Source organism: Sorex araneus, chromosome 3 (assembly GCF_027595985.1).
Source record: "Sorex araneus isolate mSorAra2 chromosome 3, mSorAra2.pri, whole genome shotgun sequence".
NCBI lineage: Eukaryota > Metazoa > Chordata > Mammalia > Eulipotyphla > Soricidae > Sorex > Sorex araneus.
Window position 1 is genome coordinate 116,325,781 of NC_073304.1, and position 23,946 is coordinate 116,349,726.

The 23,946-nt window shown below is 50.9% G+C and overlaps 1 protein-coding gene across 1 annotated transcript in view; it reads left to right on the forward strand.

Moving 5' to 3' along the window:
- Positions 1 to 580: 580 nt before the first annotated feature.
- DUSP29 (dual specificity phosphatase 29) overlaps positions 581 to 23,946 on the forward strand; it is a 39,554-nt gene continuing 16,188 nt past the window's right edge. Inside the window, exons 1-4 of the mRNA XM_055132129.1 lie at positions 581 to 692; positions 6,418 to 6,490; positions 7,466 to 7,540; positions 19,996 to 20,244. Of these exons, the coding sequence (XP_054988104.1) occupies positions 581 to 692; positions 6,418 to 6,490; positions 7,466 to 7,540; positions 19,996 to 20,244 (509 nt within the window). The remainder of the gene's footprint in view (positions 693 to 6,417; positions 6,491 to 7,465; positions 7,541 to 19,995; positions 20,245 to 23,946) is intronic.

The following is a 23,946-nucleotide window of genomic DNA, read 5'->3' on the forward strand; positions in this document are numbered from 1 at the left end:
CTAAGGAGATCTCATCATTATTCCCTTACAGATGAGGACACTGAATTAGAGAAGTGAAGGATTTTCTTGCTCAGAGTCAAGGGGCAGGATTTGAACCCAAGCTTCTCTGTTCTGCGAGCACGTCCTTCACTGCTGCTCTCCTGCTCCTGCACAGGAGTAATCACACTGTCAAGCCTCATCAGTGTCACTTTGAAGCACTAACAGGCCGTGAAGAGGAAACAGCCATCTATCTGTAAAATAAACAAGTCCTGGCATGAAGACAGAGGTGCTAATAGAGACACAATTTACCCATTTGCTGAGATCACTGACAGACTGGAGCAGGGCTCAAGCATCATTTCAGTCTCCTGGGAGCTGGGGGGGTGCTCGAGGGGGCGGGGATGCCTGCCTGGAGCCCGTGCCCCAGCTCCCCAGGACTCCCGCAGCCGGGGCAGGCCTGGCAGCAGGCGTCCCAGTGTTTTGACAGCCAGGGAGATAAACAGTGGTATCGATTTCAGAGAAACATCCTTGGCCTTTAGGCCTCCTCTGCAAACATGATGTCCTCACATCGCTTTGCCACCGCGTCAGGAGTGACAGCGCCACGATGGATGCGCCCGGCCAGCCGCCAGTCACTGCTGAGGACTCTGGAATCTGCCCAGGCACCCACACAGAGGCCTTGGGAGGTGGGGGCAACTCAGACTGTGGCAGGGCAAAAGGTTTGTCATGATCTGGAGGGAGAAAGGAAGGTCAGGCCGGGGCAGTAGGCCAGGTGGAAGTCCCCCCCCCTGCCCCCCTGACCCCACCTTTCCACAGCACCCTTCATGGGCTGTCATGCTCCGTACACTCAGTCTGGGCTGTGGGGCCCGGGAGCCAGTGTCCTTGAAATGTGACTGGCGTAAGGCGAGAAGCTTTAAGTATAAAATACTCACAGGGCTTTTTCCCTTTGTCTGAAGAAGGATATCAGGGCCCGAGAGGTGGCACAGTGGTGGAAGGCTTGCCTTGCATGCAGCTGACCGGGCTTTGATGTGTCTGGCCCGGTCCCAGTACCCAGCCGTGATCCTCTGAGCCCCACCAGGAGTGATCCCTGAGTGCAGAGTCAGGAGTGAGTCCTGAGCACTGCTGGGCATAGCCCAAACCCCTCTCTCCCTGGAATAAAACTAAGAAAAAGACAATGTCAAACTTCTCAATAGTTTCTCATTTTAATTACATGTTGAAATATTTGACATATATTCAGTTATCTATCTTATTAAATCTAATTTCCTCCATTTCATTCTACTTTTAATTGTATCAGAAAAATTTTCAAGACATGAGTATTTGCATTATGTTTTAGACAACACAGACTCGAAGGCTGCAAAATAAAATACTGTTGAGATAAAAATGAAAATATGTAAATATTAGTAGGGGGGGAGAGAGATCAAGGGTTAGAGGGTGTGCCTTGCACTCTCCCAATGTAGGTTTGATCCCTGGCACCAAGTGGCCACCGGGGCATTACCATGTGTATTTCTGGAGTCTCCCAGCCTTACAGGATTTGAGCAGAAACAAATTCTCGAACCCTGGCATTGAACTGCTGGTTTGATTGCTGGGAGTGATCCCAGACCCCCTACTTATGGCTTGCAAAATTCAACAAAAACAAAAGAGCAAAGAAAATGGAAGCAAAGATAAATGGGAATACATCAAACTAAGAAGTTTTTGTACCATGAAAGAAATGATGACCTGAATAAAAAAAACCACTTCACAGACTAGGAGAGAATATTTGCCATCACTCATCTGATACAGGGCTGATAACCAAAATATAAAAAACACTTGTAGAGCTTTACCAGAAAAAAAGCAACTAATGCCATTAAAAGGGGTGGAGGAAGAGATGAACATAAACTTTCTCAAAGAAGACCACAGTTAGCCAAAAGGTATATGAAAAAAGAATGTTCCCCATCACTCATCATCAGGGAGATGCAAATCAAAACAGCAATGAGCTGTCCTCCCACAGCAGTGAGACTGGCACACTTCACAAAGAACAAAGCAACCAGGGTGAGTGTGGGTGTGGGGAAAAACCCTCATTCACTGCCAGTAGGAATGTTGATGGATTCAACCTTCTGGAAAAGTAGCATGGACAGCTTAAAAACTAGGAATTGAGCTCCCATATGACCCAGAAATTCTACTAGTTGGCGTCTACCCAAGGGCACAAAAACTCTATTCAGAAAAGATATTTGCACCCTTATAGTCATTGCAGCACTATTTATAATAGTCCAGATCTGGCAACAACCCGAGTGTTCAAGGACAGAGGACTGGATAAAGAAACTGTGGGACATATACACAGTGGAATACGACTTAGCTGTAAGAAAAGATGAGATCACGCTGCTTGCTGCTAGATAGATGGTCTGAAGGGTCTCAGGCTGAATGAACTTGGGAATAGGAACGATAATTTCTCTCATGTGTAGGATATAAAGAGCATACTAGAGTAGTAAGGAATTCCCTAAAGAATTCTCTACTTTACAGAAATTGAGAAGTGGCCCCCAGAGGAACCTGACCATGGGAGGGAAAGATGGGAGACACTGGGACAATGTGGAAGGAGGTGGACACTCTGGTAGAGGGCATGGGGCTGGGATTTTGTACACATGAAACCCTGCCTTTAACAGTAGTGTAAAATGGTGCCGAAAGTGGGCTGGGAGCAAGCCTGAAACCCAACCCAAATTTATTATTTTTAAACTATATGAGATTTTAGGGTCAGAGAAACAGAACAGCAGGTAAGGCCTTGCACGAGGTCAGCCTGGGTTTGATCCCCAGGACCCTAGAGGATCCCTCAGCCCTTCTAGGAGAGATCCTTGAGCACAGAGCCAGAGTAAGGTCTGAGCACTGCCAAGTGTCACCCCACACAACAACAATAATAACAAAAAATTCAAATGAGGGCTGGGAAGGTGAGTCAGTGGTAGAGGGCTTGCCTTGCATGTGTGAGGACCTGTGTTCAATCCTTGGCACAGCAAAAGCTTTATTTTTAAGATTGAAAAAAATCCAAATGATGAGGGGGCCAAAACAAACAAGCAAAAACAAAATGGGGGCTGGAGCGATAGTACAGCAAGTGAAGCGTTTGCCTTGCACACAGCTAACCAGGGTTCAATCTCTGGCATCCCTCATGGTCTCCTAAACATCGCCAGGAGTGATCCCTGAGTGCAGAGCCAGGAGTACGCCCTGAGCATCGCTGGGGTGGCCCCTCCACCAAAAAACCCAAATGATCAGGGGTCCAGGAGATGGGTCAGAGGCTAAACGCTGGCCTGACAGGTGGGAGGCCGGCACTCCCCTCCCCAGGGCTGCCACCTGTGCTGAGCGCTGCTGTTTGTGTCTGTCATTCCTGGCACCTCAGGGAGCTTCAGCCACACCATTGATGTGAATGAGCACCCCCACTAAAGGGCCAGATCCTCCGGGAGACAACTCAACAGCTACGTGAGCACCACAGCCTGGAGTACGCTCTTCCGGGCAAGCACGGATGAAAGAGACCCGGGTGAGCACCACAGCCAAGCCCGCATGTGAACTGAGGTCATCATCACATCAATAGAGGCAAGTAAAAAGGAAGAGCTAAAAAAAAATAGATATGGTGGGATGGGGGTGTTGGAGCAACAGAACAGTGCTCAGGGATCACTCCTGGTCTGGCTCAGCGGGATCTTTGCATGCAGCAAACCCAGTTTTGAGACCTGGCACCTGACATACATAGGGTCCTTTGAACGCTGTCAGGACTGATTTCTAGGGCTGGAGCAATAGCACAGCGGGTAGGGCGTTTGCCTTGCATGCAACCGACCCGGGTTTGATTCCCAGCATCCCATATGGTCCCCTGAGCACTGCCAGGAGTAATTCCTGAGTGCAAAGTCAGGAGTAACCCCTGTGCATCACCGGATGTGACCCACAGAGCAAAAAAAATAAAAGATGTCACAGGAGTGATTTCTGAGCACAGAGCCAGGGCTTAGCTTACTTGAGCACCATTGGATATAGCCCAAATGGCAAAAACAAAAACAAAAACAAAAACCACACACACACACACACACACACACACACACAAGGAAACAGCACAGATCAGGATAGCACTGTAGCATTGTCTCCAGTTGCTCATCGATTTGCTCGAGTGAGAACCAGTAACGTCTCCATTGTGAGACTTGTTACTGTTTTTGGCATATCGAATACACCACGGGTAGCTTGCCAGGCTCTGCCGTGCGGGCAGGATACTCTCAGTAGCTTGCCGGACTCTCCGAGAGGGGCGGAGGAATTGAACCTGGGTCAGCCGTGTGCAAGGCAAATGCCCTACCTGCTGTGCTAGAAATTACCAACCATCATTCCGTCTATAATATTTTGACCCCTTTGCCTTTGAACCTAATGTGTGGAGGAGTCCCAGAGGCAGAATCTGCCTACTACATCTTCTCCATGGCCTAAGGGGGACTCTGGTCCGGAAAAACCAAGGGCAGTCTCTTAAGAGAGAGCAGAGGGAGTCTGGGGGTGGGGGGGCGGTGGCAGAGACAAGTCCGCATTAAGTGCTCCGAAGAGCCCCAGGAAAACAGCAGCCTGCCAACACAGCCCCAGCCCCACACTAGTGGAGCCTGCTGGTGACAATCTTCAGGACTACTGACATCTCCGAGTCCAGACAAAGGTTATCTGGCAGCTCCCTTCCCAGGGGGACAGGATCCCACACACATCAGCTGTGTCCCCATCAAGGCAGCTCAGGGGCATTTATTTACCCAGGGCCCCACACTGCTGCTGTCTCTCATCAGCCCTTGGCTCGGGCTGCTGGAAAACAGACCAGGCACCCTCTTGTCTTTCCTCTCTCTTTCTCTTTCTTGCTTTCTTGCTTTTCTTTTCTCTTTCTTTTTTTTTTTATTTTTGGGTCACGCCTGGCAATGCACAGGGGTTACTCCTGGCTTTGCACTCAGGAATTACCCCTGGCGGTGCTAGGGGATCATATGGGATGCTGGGATTCGAACCCGGGTCGGCTGCGTGCAAGGCAAACGCCCTACCCGCTGTACTATTGCTCCAGCCCCCTTTCTTTTCTCTTTCTTTCTTTCTTTCTCTCTTTCTCTCTTTCTTTCTTTCTTTCTTTCTTTCTTTCTTTCTTTCTTTCTTTCTTTCTTTCTTTCTTTCTTTCTTTCTTTCTTTCTTTCTTTCTTTCTTTCTTTCTTTCTTTCTTTCTTTCTTCCTTTCTTCTTTCTTTCTTTCTTTCTTCCTTCCTTCCTTCCTTCCTTCCTTCCTTCCTTCCTTCCTTCCTTCCTTCCTTCCTTCCTTCCTTCCTTTCTTTCTTTCTTTCTTTCTTTCTTTCTTTCTCTCTTTCTCCTTCTCCTTCTCCTTCTCCTTCTCCTTCTCCTTCTCCTTCTCCTTCTCCTTCTCCTTCTCCTTCTCCTTCTCCTTCTTCTTCTTCTTCTTCTTCTTTTTGCTTTTGGGTCACACCTGACAATGTTCAGGGGTTACTCCTGACTCTGCTTTCAGCCATTAACTCCTGGGGCCATATGGAATGCTTGGGATTGAGCCTGAGTCCACCGCATGCAAGGCAAATATCCTACCCACTGTACTATTGCTCCAGCCCCCGCCAGCATCCTTTTTTCTAATAAAATCTTCCCTGGGCTTCCTTCAGTGCCTCAGAAAGAATGATGTGGCTTTTCATCCTTCCCCATCCCTGTCAATCTCTTTGGGGACATATTTGACCTTTGAAGGATTGGGGGCATGTGTGGTATGGGATTAAGAGACACCATTCTTCAGTCTTCCTCAACCACAGTTTGGGACAATACTCTAAGAGTTAGTTCTTCACCAGGTTCTTCTTAAAATTATCTTAAAAAGTGTAGGCCCCGTGAGGGACAGAGTGACAGTACAGCTGTTTCCATGGGTTTGATCCCTGGCATAACTACGGTTCCTGGAGCCCGCCAGAAGTGATCCCTGAGTGAAGAGACAAGAGGAAACCCTGAACACCGACAGGTGGGACCCAAAAATAGGCAAACAAAAACTGTAGGCACTGTGATTTACAATGCAGTTAATAATAGTTTCAGGCATTCAGTGCCCACCAAATTGTTTTCTTGGCTTATTTACCTAAACCATCTTACTAGATAGCATGAACTATTCTCTCTCTCTCCCTCCCCCTCCCTCCCTCCTTCCCCCCCCTCCACACACACACACACACACCATGACCTGATTTTAAAATTTTGATTTTTTACTTTTGAGGTGATGTGAGGAAGTGTATCAGAAATTTGCATTGGCATAAATATGCACAGGTATGTTAAAGGCCTCTATCGGCCCTTGCTTCCTCCACCTTTGACTTGACTACCCCTCTCAGGCTCCCAGCGGGGCAAAATCTTTCTTTAGTCCTTGCCACTTCCAGCACCTCTGACTCCTTGCTTTGGGGTAACTGCAGAAGGGCCTTATGACCCTGCTGCTCTGACCAGGACTTAACAAGGACATTTGGACCTTTTCTCTATTCAGATCCCGACTCTCTGACTTGTGAATATTCTTTGAGAGAATCAGTAAAAGCTGAGTCTTTGAACAGCTTCCCAATGTAATTATTGAACACTAGGAGAAATAATCACCCAGATAAAACTGGCAATGGCTAAACTCTGCAGCTGCGAGGGGGCGGTCTAGTTGGGCGGGGGGACAGTGCAATGCTGCTGACATAAGGAAACCTGCGAAAGCACAGGCAGTGTGAGACCCCTCTCCATTCGCTCTCGGGGGGCACTGGAGAATCCGGACACCCAGAAAAGCAGAAGACCCCGGACAGGCATACAGCCCTCAGCCCTACAGGTGGGGGTGTGGCTAGGGGACCCTGGTTGGTGCAAAGGAGTCTGGAGAAGGACCCTCCAGGAAGATGGGCCTGGGGACAGCTGAACTGGGGCTTTTCTCTGCATCTCCACACCACACCAGTTCGTGTTTGAAAATGGTTGACCCTGCACAGGCCACTCTTTTTCCATGCTTGATCCCATTCAGCTCTCAGACAGAGCAGCCTGTGAGCTGGCACGGGGCTCCTGATCCCCGCTGCAGCCCAGAAAGGCTGGTCAGCAGGAAGCGACACATGCAAATGAGCCCAAGGGTACAGTGTCTCTCTGGCTCATGTCCCCCCATGTGATGTGGCATCGGTCCACCCCTCCCTCCCCCTGCATCTGGTGCCACAGACTCCTGGAAACGACCAGGCTGGAGAGTTCTCTCTCTGACCCCCCAGGGTACCCGCACACAGACTCCGCACCCCCCAGCTCCTAGGACCCCACCCTGTTCCAGCTGTCCAGGGACAGGGCCTCTCACGCACTGGGCCTCCTCCATGCCCAGAAGACGAACTTAGGAGATCCCGGCCTGTCCCCACCCTGTGGCACGTGTCCTGCCTCTGTATCCCTGCTGAGAAAAAGTGTGTCCAGGTACGGGACTCCTGAATCAGAGAGCTTCAGGTCACACTGGCAGCGCGCTCTGCCAGCAGATGCTCGAGTCTTTCCTCAGACTGGTGAGCGTGCCAGGGCAGCGTCAGCAGATCTGACCCTAAAAATAGGCTCTCAGATGCCAGTCGGGTGTCTGGCGTGCAGCGGCCACACACCCCGCCGACCAGCAGGCCCGGTGCACACAGGTAAGGCCACGGGGCGGGGGTGGCCGGCCCCTCCCCTTCTGCTGGCTCCAGGCCCGACCCTCTTCTCCATCCCGTTTCTGGAGTGGTTGGGGAACAGCTGGCATCCTTTTAGCGTGAAAGGTTCCCCAGTATCTGTGGGCCCCTGGAGACCCCACGGAATTTCCCCCACTTCCCTCTCTACATCTGTGCTTCCAGTTCAAGAAAATCGTGTTAAAGCTCCCATTTGGGGCTGGGGCTGGAGTGACAGGAGAGCCGGGAGGGCTGTGGCCCTGCACACAGGCCAACTTAGATTTGTTCCTGGCACCCCACAGGGTCCCCTGAGCCCCACTAGGAGAGATCCCTGAGTGCCTAGCAAGGAGTAAACCCTGAGCACAGCCAGGTGTGGCCCCCCAAAAATAAAAAACAAAAAACTATGGGTCTTCAGAGGCACCAAATTGCCAATCATATCCCAGGCATTCTGCATTTGCCCACTCAGCAACTGGGGGATCTCGGCAGGGGGTGCGGGGGGGGTGGTGAGACACAGACATCAGCGACTGGGGCGGGAGCATGGGGGTGGCACAGTGAGTAAGGACTCAGGTCCCCACATCGGAGGATTCTTCTGCGTCCTGGGGAACAAGTCATCCTGTGGAGGGAGCGTCTGGTGTTGAAGCTGTCCCCAGGCCTGCGGGGAGCCGGGGTTGGGCCCAGCAGCCCTGGTAGAGGTGGGCTGACAGCAGCGGCTGCAGGTAGGGGGAAAGGCGTCTCTGCCAGCCCCCGCCACCCTGACCTGAGGCCCCGGCGGCTCCCCGAGGCCTGGAATGCCAGAGCTTCTGGGATTGAAGGGGGCCCTGGCCACTCTGGAAAGTTGGAACTGTTCCAAAGGGACCAAATGAAAGCAAGAAAGGGGGAGGCCTGGAGAGCATGTGTGAGCGTGCTCAGCCCGGTGCCGTGCCCAGAGCTTCCATGTGTCCCCTTCGTGTTCTTTTCGTGAGAAGATCATTTTGATCTTATCAAATTTTACATTTTAAAAATCACACGTGAGGATCCAGGAGATAACACAGCAGTCAGGACACACATACATATGCAGCTCAAGGCATTTGATTCCTGTCCTGCATTGTCCCCCAGGCATCACCGGGGGCCTGGGAGGCCCTGCAGTTAGGAGCAGCACTGTGTCCTTGGGCCCTGCACTGGATGGACGGCCCAGCTGGCTGAAAATCATTGGTGGGACTCCTTGAGCACTGCTTGGGAGAACCCCAGAAAAAAATTTCAAGGCCGCTCTCTCTCTCTCTCTCTTCTCTCTCTCTCTCTCTCTCTCTCTCTCTCTCTCTCTCTCTCTCTCTCTCTCTCTCTCTCCTCTCTCCTCTCTCCTCTCACCCCATTTTTATTGTCGGGGTGGGAGGGGGGCCAGTACCCAGCAGTACTTAGGGATTAACTCCTAGTTTCCTAGTTCTGTGCTTAGGGATCCCTCTTGGCAGGGCTTGGGAAAGGGCCTGGAGTACCGGGGATCAAACTCAGGTTGGTCACATGCAAAGCCATCACCCTTCCTGCTGTACTATCGCTCCAGCCCCTCCAGGCCTTTCTTAGCTGAGCACAGATAGTAGAGTCCAGGCTGGGAGCTGAGACACGAAGAGGGGGAGGGGATTTAGGGGAGGGAGGAGGAGCTATTGACCCTAGAGGCCCTCCCAGGGCAAAGCGGACTCATGCTGAAGTGGCAGAGGAAGACACGCCCCCCCCCTCTGATTAGAGGGGAACTTCAGTCCTGGGTAACCATGGTTGGGGGATTGCCAAACTCACTAGGACCCGGCAAGGCGAGGTCCACTGGGAATGACCACTCCCAATGCAGGGCCCGTAGGGGACAGCTGTTTTGTTCTCTCCGGTTTGTCTCCGGAGCAGACGCGCTTGGAGTTTCTTTTCCAGTGACCCTTCGGTCTGGGCTCACTTCCTCCTTGCAGTGGCCTGGCTGGACGTTGCTTCTCTTCCCTTCATGTGCACTTCACACGGGAGCAAACGAGTCCCCTGACACTTGGAGAATGTCCAGACTCACTGAGGCCCGGGCCATCGGCTTCAAGCACCCGGCAGAGTTCCTGGGCCTCCGTTCTTGGCTCCGAACCCGGCTCCCTGGGAGTTGGGAACTTCTTTCTTGCTGCCACGGCCAGCTGCTCTTTGTTCTCACTTTGTGAAACATTCTCCAAGCCCATGTTAACATGCCAGGGATTTACGGAGTCACTGGCCAGTGGGTAGGAGCCCCATTTAACAGGGCCAGGGGCAGCAGAAGTCCACACACACTACTCTGAGGCCAGTGAAAGCTGTTCCCACGATGTCACATCTGTTGACGTTTCACACGGGGGAGGGGAGACAAGCCTGTAGGTCGGGGCTGCCCTCAGAAGCTCCTGGAGCATATGCTGTGTATGGGCTGGTGTAGGCTGACACGGGTTGGGAGGCGGCAGCCTGGAGCCAGCTCACCTCTTGGTGGCCGCCTCGAACCTTTCCAGGCCTCACTCCCCCGACCCTTATCTGTGAGTGCCGGGAGCTCTGTCCCGTCTTGGAGCCTCTGCGAGCAGCTATCAAGTGCACAGAAAGCAACCAACTGGGGGCTGTTTCTCTGGGCTGCTGGGACCTGCATTTCCAAATGAGCTTTTGGGGCTGGTTTAAAGACCCTGGAGAAATAGGTCAGTGACAAACACAGCCCGGGAGGAGGTGATGTCAGAAAAGAAATGATTCTAGGGGCTGGAGAAATAGCACAGTAGGTAGGGCGTTTGCCTTGCACCCGGTCAACCCGGGTTCGATTCCCAGCATCCCATATGGTCCCCTGAGCACTGCCAAGAGTAATTCCTGAGTGAGAGCCAGGAGTAACCCCTGTGCATCTCTGGGTGTGACCCAAAAAGCAACTAGAAGGCCACTGGTGAACTGACAAGCCGTGAGGCAGCCCACAGGGTCCACCCCTCCGAGGCAGCGCAGCCCTTCGGAGTCAGGAGCCACAGTCAGATGAGGAGGGAGACCCTCTCCTGTCTGGCTCAAGACCTGAGCCCAGAGGTAAAGGCCATCCGGGGTGTCCCGGGCCCCCAAGAAGGAAGCTGGCTGTGGGCCTCCAGCCTCCTCACAGTTTCTGGGGGGCCCTGCTCTGCCAAACCAAGACTGAGGAAATCAATTACAAGTTCATAAGTTCCCACCCTGAAGCGCTTTGAAACCATTTGAAGAGTTAATCAAACAAGCGAATGACATCAACACCATTACAGAAAAAAAATATTAAATTACCTCTGTTAAATTAAGGCTTTTCTGCTTTTTTAATAAAAGGATTTTACATTAATTCACATAATTGCCTCCTATTAACATACTTGCCAGAATCCAAAAGAGAAAGAAAATTGTAAAACTTGGATTAGTCTGAGACATTAGAAATTAAATTATAGGCAACAACAAAAAATTCCTGAGTTTTCCATGTCCAGGATTTTTAATTTCAAAAAAAGTTCATATTAGGATCATTTTTGTAGACTAAAGATGTACAAAGGCAGGCACTAACTTGTAGCCACTTTTAAATATATATATTTACAGAGAGAGACTGCTGCCAAATTCTGCCCCTGTAAAGACCCCAGCAGCAGGTATTCCTCTGCTCTACAGGAATTTGCCCAACCACAGCATTTCACGCTCTTCCTTTTTTCAAAGCACATTCCAAGCCCAACTTGGGTGGCGTCATGAAAAAAACCTGTAGTGCCCAGGCCCTTCCGCACTGACTGGTTCTCACCGGGACCCAGAACATTGCCCATCGCCTACAGCAGCCGATGGAGACCGTCGATGGGAGAGGACACGTTTCTAACGGGTTCAACAGATCATAACTGCCCCAGTAGACTAAACCCATCTAACAGGCACACACACACACACACACACACACACACACACACCCCACAACCCCCCCCTACACACACCACCCCCTCCGCCTAAACCAGCTTGGAGACTTAACAAAGGGATGAGCGACTGAAGTGTGGGGGCAGGGCTAGGACTAAGGTGACCTCAGAGGGCACGGTCCATTCATGGCCCACCAGGTACCCTGAGACCAGCTGACTGAGGCCAAGCCAAGTCAGGGCTTAGCCAAGTCCCAGGCGGGCTCTAGGGGGGAGGGTGTCTGTGGGGAGCAGAGGGGAGGGTGTCTGTCGGCAGCAGAGGGGAGGAAGTTTCTCTCAGGCGTGGATTCACTTCGAAGCTTCAAAACTCCACATTTGAGCTGGACTCTTCCAAGGCCCTGTGGCCATTTGGTTTCTCTTTTTCCTTTCTCTTGGGTGGTGTGAAGGAAAGAGGAGTTTGGGGATACCCCCTGTGATATTCAAAGGCTACTCTCAGGTCTGTGCTCAGGGGTCACTCCTGGTGGTACTGGGGGAACCATATGTGATGCCAGGGATTTGAACCCAGTTGAACCCAGGTGGATGAGGAAAAAAATCTGGTAACATTTTTACCCGGTAAAAATCTGGCCCTAATTTTTCTTCTTTCCTAAAGAAAATGTATAGCTTTAGCACTCACAAAACTTGAGTTCGCCCGGCTTGCTGGGAAGCAAACTGAGGGGCTGTGAGAAGGCCTCAGCCTGGCTGCTGTCTCCAGAGGAGTCGCTCTGTGTAGTGTCAGAGACATCTGGGCAAGTCTTGTCCTTAGCTAAACCTCCTTTTTTTTTTTTTTTAAGGATTTTTTTTTTTTTCTTTTTGGGTCACACACAGCGATGTACAGAGGTTACTCCTGGCTCTTCACTCAGGAATTACTCCTGGCAGTGCTCGGAGGACCATATGGGATGCTGGGAATCAAACCTGAGTTGGCTGCATGCAAGGCAAATGCCTTACCCGCTGTGCTATCGCTCCAGCCCCAGCTAAACCTCCTTGTGCCTTGGCCCAGGGTTCGGGAAAACATCTACCACCGACGGAACATCTCTGAGAAAGAGAACTGCCACAGGCTCTGTCCCCTTCATCCACCTTAGCAATACGTACTCCACAGAAAATTAAGAAAAATTAACCTCTTTAAAAAGAGGGTGGGCTGGAGTGATAGTCCAGTGGACAAGGTGCTTGTCTTGCTTGTGGCTGACCTGAGTTTGATTCCTGGCACCACATATGGTAGCTGAGCCTGTCAGGAGTCATTTCTGATTCAGAGTCCCAAAACGAAACAAAAACGAAAGACTAGGATCCCATTCTGCTTCAGAAACTTCTGGCCTCTTCATTGGCTGAAGCCTCTTTCCCTGTGAATTCTTGAGACCCCTGACGCCCTGCAGTGGCCAACCTCTCCCCAGGGCCCCCAGTGGTGCTGGCCAGCCCAGCTCTGGGTGACACTGTGCCTCCCTCAAGAAGTCCTGTCCCAACACTCCTCACCTGGCTCTCCCCTCACAGCCCTCCCTCTTCCCCCCAGCAGGCGCCCTTACCCCTGAGGGGGGTCTCCCGCTCTCCCGCATAGAACTACCTTAGCTCCTTTGAGCCCTGAGTCAGGCTCGCAAACTCGCCTTTCTCCACCGGAGGAGCCTCACAAGGGGCTTTTTTGCTCATTTGTTTGTCTTTAGCCCCCATCCTGTGGTGCTCATATGCTACTTCCGGCTCTGTGCTTGGGGAATGATGTGGCCCCAGAGATTGAGTTCAGGCCTTCTGTATGCAGAGCTCATGTCCAGCCTGTTGGACTACCACTCTGACCCTTAACCGGTGGGTTTGTTGTTGGGTTTGTTGCGAGAGTCAGTTCTGCAGCTCCCATTTCGGACCAGGCGACTGGTCACTGCAGCCAACCTTCATCTCTGCGCTTGTGACTCCCACTGAAGCGAATGCCCTGGCTCTCACCTTGGCTTCTTCCTGGCAAAATGCTCAGGGTGGGTTTTCAGTTTGCTTGGTTTTGAGGGGGCCACGCCTGGCAGTGTCTGGGGTACCATGCAGTGTCAGGAGGGATCACACTCGGGCCGTCAGTGTGCACATCACGCGCTCCCGCCCTCAGAGCCGTCGCCTCAGTCCCTTTACAATTCCTTTCGGTTTATTTATGCATCCTTGTATTTGCTGGTTTGAAACAAGCCGTTGTTTCATCAAAGACGGAAGTGGAGTTCAGGAGGATGAGACATGAAGATGGAAGCCTCCTCAGAGAGTGGCTGGGCTATGAGAGCAGGGAAGGCCCCATGAGGCATGAGCCGGGCAGGGTGGACAAAGAGGAGCGTGGCTCCAGGAGGGAACACGGTCCCCGGAGCAGAAATCACAGATCCTAGGGCATGACCCATTCCCTGCCCAGACCGTTGGTGTGACCAGCTGGCACAGCTCAGAAGTACTGGGGCACCAACAGGGTATGGCCCCTACAACAATAAAGTTATAGAACATATGAACACAGTTCTTATAAAATACGATTCTTAAAAGAATCTCTAAGTAAGGTTTCTCATTTAAATAAAAAACACTTCCATAAGTTTTTGGGTTTTTAAAAACATAAAGTCAACTCAAGATATCAAAATAATAGGTTTGGGAGGTTGGAGCAATAGTACAGCATCTAGGGTGCTTGTCCTGCCTGCAGTTCAACCCCTGGCATCCCGTGTGGTCCCCCGAGCATTGCCAGAAGTGACTCCTGAGTGTAGAGCCAGAAGTAACCCCTGAATATCGCGAGTTGTTACTCAAAACACAACATCAAAATAATGATAATATTATTTATTATTGAGTTCAGGTCAAATCCTTTGTCACTGGTCATGGGGAACCTTTTGCAGAAGCTGTGAGCTGGACACGGCCTGTCGAGGGCACCAGCATTGCATGTGTGAGGCCTTGGTTAAATCCCTGGCCCTACCAAGTGAAATGGGAAAAACCACAGTTAACTCCCTGCCTCTCTCCCCCACTGCCATCCCCACCCCCCTAACCCCCCTAGTTCCTGGTGATAAAGATACACACACACACACACACACACACACACACACACACACGCTCGCGCTCTCGCCCCCAACAATCCTGAGAGTGAGAGCTAGATTATCCCTAGCAAAGCTCATCAGAGGCCAGGCCCCATGTCAGAGGGCAGCTGCTCAGCGGGCCTGAGAATCAAGTTCCATGTGGCCTCCGCATTCTGACTTTCACCATTCTTCCAATGCTCCAGCTACATTTCAGTTCAGCTTCCCTCAAAGATGGACTGTGGACCTGGGGCCGGGGTGCAGTGTATCTACCAGCGAGGTGCTCCAGGGAGCATGGTGCAGGGAGGGAAGAGTGCCAGCAGGGTTGGGGACTGGGGCTGGCCTCAATGGGGAACCTGCAGGGGATGGTGAAGAATGGATCTCTGGGCTAAGGCTCCACACTTTAGGCCTTGTCACCCGGAATCACCCAGGTGCTTGAGGGAGGAGGTGTTTCAGGAACTGCCCGTGAGGCCTCAAGGAGGCGAACAGGACATGTATGGAACCAGCTGTCTCGAGTGACGAGTAACCACGTGCCTCCCCCAAACTTAGCTTCTGGCGTCTCAGGGACATATGAGGAAGTCTCATGCTCACACGGAGAGGAGAGGCATACTGCAGTCCTTGGTGGGGGGCGGCGGAGGCCACATGGAACTTGATGGGGGTGGGCGTTTGCTTCCTAGTGTTCAAGCTCTCCCCTCCCCCAGTGTCTCCTGCCTAGGGCCAGTGCCCTGACCTGCTGCACAGCAACAGTGATGGTCGTGAGAAGTCAGTCCGGGAGTGATCCCGTCCCGGTGACCACACAGCAAGGGATGCACGAGTGAGCTCCTGGCCCTCCCTCACGCGGGCCCTGGCCTGAGTGGGCCCAGCAGTGCCTCTAATTCCCCCACCTCCTTCCCTCATTCCTTCAGGAAGGCCCCCCCAGGTGGAGGCCGATGCTCTGCATAGGCCAAGTAGCCTTCAAGTTGGCATCTGGCTTCCTGGGACCGAGCGTGAGGCTGTAACAGGAACCCGGAGGCCTCTCTTGACAAGCTGCCCGGCTCTCATTATGACATTTAGCCTGTGATTGATATTGTATGTGTCGTCGGGACCTTGGCAGTTAATCTCTGGTCGAATCTATGGAAACCAAACAGAGCAGGTCTGTCTTCCCTTCCACGTTGGCTGTGATCTGGGAAACAGACACGCCGGCCTCTCAGAGGTCCTGAGATTTGGGGGCCACGCAGCGCGGGGTGCACAGGCACCTCGGGCTCTGGAGAGATTACAGGTTTGTGGTTCCTGGCCGGCGCGGGGCTTTGTTCTCTTGCCCCGTCAAAGCTGCACGCTGGAGGATAATAGGTCCCAGAGCTCCTCTGCGTGCCAAGCCGCTCGGGGTAGACCGCACCACTTCCTCTTCTGTCTGGAAATCCAGCCGACGCTTTCAGCACTGAGATGCAGAGATGGGCAGGGCTGGGGCCGGGCCGGAGCTGGCTCTTTTCACGGGAGAGTGAAGGAGGAGCAGTTTCCACTGGGGGGATGTCAGCGGCAGTGATCAAAGGAGCCAGGCCGAGGTGGCAGGTTGTGATGGACCGTGGCTCTCCTTCAAATTACCTCTCCCGAGTCTTGAGTGGCAGGGCAGTATTCAAAATGGGGTGTTTGAGTGTATGGTACCTAACTGCCAACAGCTCCAAAACAAGGAGAGCTGGTGCCCTGGCTGGGCTGGCCGGACTTCGGGGCTCTCATACTGTAGGGGCCTGGGGCCTGAGGCGAGGACCCCTCACAGGAGACCGGGAGATCTGAGCTGGCTCCTGACACGGATGTTGCTGATCAACCCTTGAAACCACCTTTTCCTACGGGGCTCAAATGCCAGCAGCAACCCCAGAGGGGCCTGAGCCCGAGCAGCTGCCCAGTCTTGGGGACTGTCCCTCCTGTCCTCTACACCTGGCTCACCTTTACCCCACAGGCGTCCTGCCTCATCAGCTCTGGCTGCGCCTAGCACAGGCCTCATCGGACTTCAAGTCATTTCATTCCTTTGGTCATTCTTTCCCCTCTGTGCACCAAGTACTCCCAGTGAGTGCTTCCTGAGCACCTCCTCTGTGTCAGATTCTGAGGCCACAGAGACATGTGACACTAAGACACCCACAATTGATGTGGTCCAGCTTCTCACGCCATCTAGTCAGCACCCTTATTCTAGTGAGGAGAGGGAACGCATTCACGGCTCTTTGACTCTTTAGCTGAGACCCTGGTCAGTTATCATCAAGCTTTAGTCAACTCCAGATACAGCAAGAGTGAGTTAACATGCAGGTTCCGAGGCTCTGACCCTCGGTCCACGCACAACTCATGCATCTGTGTTTTAGCAGGCACCAGAGGATTCTGTCAAAGGTGATTTTGTTTGGTTTTTACTTTTGGACCACACCCAGTGATGCTCAGGGCTTACTCCTGGCTCTGTGCTCAGGGACCACTCCTGGCAGGGCTCAGGAGACTATGGGATGCTGAGGATCAAACTCAGATCAGCCACAGGCAAGGCAAATGCGGTACCTGCTGTGCTAGCTCTCTGTCCCTGTAGGGGTGGGTTTTAATCAGACTCTGGAGAAACTGCAAGGAAGGGTCACCTCTGCCACCAGCTGTTCCTCCTCTTCTGCCCCTGTGACTCCACATTCTTTAGGACTTCACAGGTTCTGGCTTCCCACAAGCCCCTAAGATGCACACCACTGCCTCGTGGTTCTTTAAGTTTTGTCTTCTGCAAGCTTGGGAGGACCATATTTCCCAGAGCAATGGTTTTGGCCCTCTTCTTTTCTTTTAAAAAGTGTTTTCATGGAACTTTTCAAACACGCACACAGAGCAGGCTTGCAATCATTACTCTCTCAGGTTCATGAGGCTTCTTGTATGTGAGTATACTTGGATCCTTTCAAAATTAAGGAAGTTTTTAGCTGTTATTTCCTCATCTCTTTCGTGCCTCATCTACCCACTCCTCTCCCAATAAACTCAGTATTGGATTTTTCCAAGTACATTATTTTAAACACACATGTCAGAGATGAAATCATGCTACCTGTGTATATTTCAGTGCATGTTGCTAGAAGATGGGCACTCCAGGACCCTTTAACTGCCCTCTGACTTGCCTGCAAATTGGCTATTAGTTCTTGTCTTGAGGAGTCAGATCGAAGAGCAGTGATGGTGCTTCATGGCGGTGTGTCCTTCCATCACAAGGTCCTGATGCTGTGTTGCTCCTTAGAGGTTGCCAGCTGTGTGCAAAACGTTCATACCCATCAACTCATCAATTATTAGAAAACGATGCTTCCTGCCTTCCATCTGGACCACTTCTATGCAAGAGAAAACTTTTCCCAACTACTCACTAATACAGTTTGTTATCAGAAACAAATAACAAATGCTCAATTCTTTCCCTTTCCTTAATCATCCTCAAATAATGAATGGGTTCCCCCAGCATCTTCCAACAAGGAATACTTGTTTAAAACCATTCCAGGTGTCTTATGTTTTCCAACCCACTAATATTGTTTTTATTAAGTTGCTCAAATTATCCCATTATTGACAAGTGGGAACCTTTTTGAGTTGCATTCTGACTTTGACATAATTCTAGTGATCTTTAAAGCTATCGATCCTTTTTCACTTTTAATTATTTTTATTATTGAATCACCATGAGATACACAGCTACAAAATTGTTCTTCATGATTGGGTTTCATTCATACAATGTTTCAACTGCTGTCCCTTTACCAACATACTTTTCTGACAACCAATGTCCCCAGTTTCCCTCCTGCCACTCCCCACCCTTCCCACACCTACCCCCGCCCAATCCTGCCTCTATGGCAGATGCTATTCTCTCTCTCTCTCTCTCTCTCTCTCTCTCTCTCTCTCTCATGCTCTCTCTCTCCCTCTCCCTTTCCCTTTTCTTTTGCATTTAAAAAAATCCCTCCAGGGGCTGGAGCAATAGCACAGCGGGTAGGGCGTTTGCCTTGCATGCGGCCAACCCGGGTTCGATTCCCAGCATCCCATATGGTCCCCTGAACACTGCCAGGGGTGGTTCCTGAGTGTAGAGCCAGGAGTAACCCCTGTGCATCACCAGGTGTGACCCAAAAAGAAAAAAAAATACCTCCACACTCTTCCTTCCACTACATGCAATTCCCCTCTCAGCAATTTTTTTTTTAGAAGAAAGGACCATTTACACTATAAACATCCTCAGTTTCCAATATTCCTTCTCTGTAAAATGGGGGAGTGAGAGTACCTAATATGTGGGATTACAGAGAATTAAAGACAATAATGGAAGGTATTTGGAACTATGCCTGCCACCCAACAGTGACATTTAAAAACTAGATTAAGCAGTTTTTATTTATTTTATTTTATTTTAAAATATACACAGCATTTTTTTGTGTGTGGAAAGTTACAAAGTTTTCAGGTTTAAGTCTTAGCTATACAATGCTCAAACACCCATCCCTTCACCAGTGCACATATTCCACCACCAAGAATCACAGTATAGCTCCACCCCGCCCCCCCACGGCCCTAGATTAAGCAGTTTTTAAATTTCAGTTTGTTTTGGAGCTACACCTGATAGTGCTTGGGGTTACTCTTGGCTCAGTGCTCAGGGGTTGCTCCCAGTTATGCTCAGGGGTCCATGTGATTTGGGGATGGAACCTGGGCCTCTTACACATGAAACATATGTTCAGCTCACTGAACTGGGATGTCTTTGTTGAATAAGCAGCATCCCCCACTCCCTCCCCACTAACTTACCCACCACACATGTGTGCAGAGGTAGGTGACCATCTCTCAGCTCGGGGACACAGCACTGTGGCGAGTTCCTTTCTTACAAACTGTCCTTCTGCGTTCCCCTCGCAGAGCCTGCCCAGTGCTTCCAACTCTCCCTTCAGCTGCACTCACAGCCCCCCGCCCCCCACACCTGCTCACACAGCAGCCATCCTCCCTGCAGAACTGACCCCACTGGTCCCAGCAAGCCCACAGACCCTCACGCGGCCCTACAAGTTCCCTCCCAGCCCAAAGCCTTGAAACCCCCAATGTGTGTGACCGCCCGGGGCCAGATGAGCCTGGGGCTCAGGCATGCCCTGGCTGTGGCTCCTGAGAGTCTGGGTCTCACAGACCTGCAACCTCAGGGGCCTTCTGCGCCTCCCCATTCAGGGTTGGGTGGTCCAAGCCGGCAGATTCCAGAACAAGCAGGCACTAACGAAGAGTGAAACCTAAGAGAAGAGGGGCAAGAGGCTGCTTCTCTGAGCTTATGCTGGTCCACGCAAGCCCGCAGGAGCCCGCCCCAGCTGGGCCTGGAGGCCGGGAGCGCTTGCCTAACTGCCTGCCTCGTTTACCCTGGGGCTTGGGGCAAGGGAAAGGAGCACAGCTGAGATGTGCTGGCGAGATTTGCAGGTCAGCTTATTCCCCTACTCGAGTTTTTTCTTCGGCTCTTGGGGTCACACCCAGCGATGCTCAGGGGCTACTCCTCGCTCTGAACTCGGGAACTATTCCTGGCGGTGCTGGAGGAAGAACAGACAGGATGCTGGGGCTTGAACCTGGGTCGGCCGTAACTCCCTACCCACTGTACCATCGCTCTGGCCCATCCCTGATTCTCCCAAATATCACATCCCCTGCCTCTGCCTCTGCTCACCCCAATGCTGACCTTCTCTCCTGACAGCTGCAGAAAGAAAAAAGAAAATCCTGTGGTTCCAAAAACGGCGTCCGGAGAAGCAAAGACAACCCCAAAGGACGCCTGCCCGCGCACCAAGACGCTGCAGCTGATGGCGGAGGCCCAGGCTGAGGCAGAGGCTGACGGCGAGGCCTATTGCACGCCTGGAGCGTTTGAGCTGGAGCGGCTCTTCTGGAAGGGCAGCCCCCAGTACACCCACGTCAACGAGGTCTGGCCCAAGCTGTACATTGGGGATGAGTAAGTGACCAACCGACCTCACCTTGGACCTTGCTCAGGGAGAGGTGGCCAGCTCCCCCCAGCCCCACCCCTACTTTCCCCTGCCCTATAGGGCCTTACTCCTTACCACCTCACCATTTTCGTTCTTTAAACAAAACTGTGAACATAAAAGTCAAAAGACAATTTTTTGAGTTGTTCTGTGATAACCGTACTGGTTAGTGCTGGGTTTATTTTCATGACACAAAGTTCCGGTGAGGGGCTTAAGTGAGAGAGGTGTCTTTCTCAGTCAGAAACGGCTCAGAAGAAGGCAATGGGGGCTGGGTGAGACTCCAGGGACTTGGGACTAGGGTCCCCGAGCATCTGCTCTGCCACCCATGTCTTCATCAAGTTTGCTGATGGGACTGTACTAGGGCTCTAGCTGTTACCAGTAAGAATGCTCTGAAAGAAGCAGAGGGAGAGGAAGCGTAAAAGGGTCTCCTTCCGCAGGAGGCTGCACCTGAGATGTTCCCAGTCCTTAGCTGCAAAGGAGGCTGGGAAATGTAGACTGCGCTGGGTGCAAACCCACCAATAACAAAGTCAGGTTTTTTTTGAGGGGGGGAGAGGGAAGAGGTTTGGGCCACACCTGGAGGTGCTCAGGGATTATTCCTGGCTCTGTACTGAGGGATCACTCCTGGAGTGCTTGGAAGACCATATAGGATGCTGGGGATTGAACGTGGGTCGACTGCATGCAAAGCAAGCGCTTTACCTGCTGCACTATCTCTCCCGCCCCTAAAGTCAGTTTTTGAGATAGTGGCCCCAGAGCACATGAAACTATGTTGAGAAGCATGGTCGGGTCAGCAAACTTCAGGCTGCTCTTCCTCTCTAAATGTAGCGACTATTCCCCACTACACCAAGATTTGGTAAATGCCTCCTGTAACTTAGACTAATAATCAGCAAGCCAATATTTGTTGGATTCACCAGGTTCTGCACTAACCGTCTTACACGTATGATCTCATTTTATCCTCACCATAATGGTGGCCCAGTGAGAGAGGTCACCTGATTCAGGTCTCTCTGGTTCAGCAGAGCCAAGGAGAAGTTGCTGGGCTGAGTCTCAGCAGGGGGCAGAGAGACGATCAACACAGAGGGGGACGTGTGAGGGATGTGTGTAAGCTCAGAACTGCTGCCTCTGGGACACACTGACTTTTTAAAGTATCTTTTGGCTTTGGGGCCACACCTGGCAGTACTTAGGTCATACTCCTCAGGGATCGCTCTTGGTGGGGCTTGTGGACCATATGGGGTGCTGGGAATTAAGCCTGGCTCGGCTACATTCAAGGCAATCGCCTTACCAGCCCTATGGGAACTTTTGGGACAGAGGGAGACGGGGGCCCAGAGCAGGGTCAGCCCCCAAATGGAGGTTTTCCTTTCAGGAGCAGTGGGGAAATGTGAAGCAGAGCTCGTAGGCCAAGCCTATCCACACCCAGGATTGTGCTCATCTGAGGTGCTTCCTTCCTCTAGTCAGAACACAGAGCACCTGAGTCTAGTGACAGACTCAAACAACAGACTTCAGGACTCACCTTCCCTGCTTGACCCGGGGCTACTCTTGAGCCTGAAGCTCTGACTGGGTTTAAACCACACTATGGTGCTCAGAACTTACTCCTGGCAGGACTCGAGAACATAAGCAGTACCAGGGATCAAAGAGGGGTCAGCCGTAGGCAAGGTAACATCTTACCCCCTGCACTGTCTGTCCAGCCCTCTATGTCCACTCTGAAAGCAGCAGAACCTCCAGCTCAGGACTAGACCCTAGAGGAGGGTAACTGAGAGCCTGAAGCAGCTGCAAGAGCCCAAACTGTGGGGAACCTGTGATCTCCACCACCCCCTCCTCACCAGCTCCATCACAGGCATTGGCTTCTACCCCGTGTTGGCACTAGACTTGTGGTCATCTAAATAGGTCCAGGAATGTGACTGTATAAAGTAAGAGATGCCACAGTGTCCTGGGTAAATATGGTAGATTCACACCCTCAGCCCACAATCTGAACTAAGGCTGGCACAGCAAGCCTAGGAGAGACTCAAATCTACACACAGGATGTGACAATAACTAATAAATAACTAACAAAATGAGGTAACTGAGAAATTTTTCACGAATGATGAAGTGGACCAAAAATACAGGGATGGCCGGAGTATAGGGGATAGGGCGTTTGCCTTGCACATGGCCAACCTGGGTTATTTCTCTGTATCCCATATGGTCCCATGAGCACCGCCAGGAGTAATTCTTGAGTGTAGAACCAAGAATAACCCCTGAGCATTGCTGAGTGTGACTGCCGCCGCCCTCCAAAAGCGAAAACACAGGGAAAGGTTCAAATGGAATAGAACCGGGTAGTTGCCTGAACAAGTTTAAACAATAGTTAAACTGCTTATTAAATAAAAACATAAAAAAGTATTAACAAGTGATGGAATATTTATAACAGAAATATTTAAAACAGCCTTAGGCAGAATTAATGGACTTTTTAAAATACAACAGCCAAATATATCCGAAGGATTTGAAAACACTGACTCAAAGGGATCTTTGCATTCCTATGTGCAAGGCAGCACCACTCACAGAGCCCCAACATGCAATAATCTCAAAGCCACAGAGACGGCCAGGGAAGGGAGCGGGTGGTTGAGATCTTCCACGGAATACCACTCTGCTAAAATAGACGGAACTTGAACTGATTATGCTGGGTGTAAAGTATAGGCATTAAAGACAATTATTAGGGAGTCTCATGTGGAATAAATAAAGCAAATTACCTAGTAAAACCCAACAAAATGAACTCCTCCACTCAGCAAAAACACTAGTAGTTTCAGAGGAAAAGGGAGAGGATGGAGGAATGAGTAGAGGGGTCTTTTGGTGAAGCAACCCACTGGAGCTTTGGTCATACACCATGGTGGGTGTTACATACATATCGGGCTGTGAAGTTAAACCCTTAAATTTATAATTGCTGTAAAATAATGATGAATTGATAAAAGTAGCACTGATGTATATTAAGTACATAGAATAGAAGTGCAAAAAATAAAATGCAATAGCCAAGCTAAAGGTGACAATAAAAGGGCTTAAACAAGTAAAGAGAAATACAGTTGGTAGAGATGGTAAGTTGGAAAGTATGGTAGTGAAGTATGCCCCCCAGCCCCCAAGGAGAAAAAATAACCTTGAAGTGTGGAAATTCTGTAAAAACCCTCTGGTTCTGTATCAAAACAAATAATATCCCATGACATGGGCCTCAGGAGACTAGAGAAAGCAGGTAAACTCTCCACTTGAGGAAAGAATAGCAAAGAACTTTCTTACTTTTGAAAGGCTCTAAGTACTCAAATACAAGAAGTGCAGAGTCCCAAATAGAATAATTTCAAACAGAATACCACAAACACAATATATTTCTTTCTGTTTTTCCTTTTTGGGTCACACCCAGTGATGCACAGGGGTTACTCCTGGCTCTGCACTCAGGAATTACTCCTGAGGGTACTCAGGGAACAATATGGGATGCTGGGAATTGAACCCAGGTCAGCCACATGCAAGGCAAACGCCCTACCCGCTGTGCTATTGCTTCAGCCCCACAAAGATAATATAACTAAGGTGTTAAAGAAGAACTAAAAGAGAGAAAAGTACAAGCATCTAGGGAAAGATAAATTATATTTATACAGGGATATGAAGGGTGCTCCATTAGGGTTCCCACAGGTTCTCTTACAGACACCATGTAAGAAGACGAGAATGGC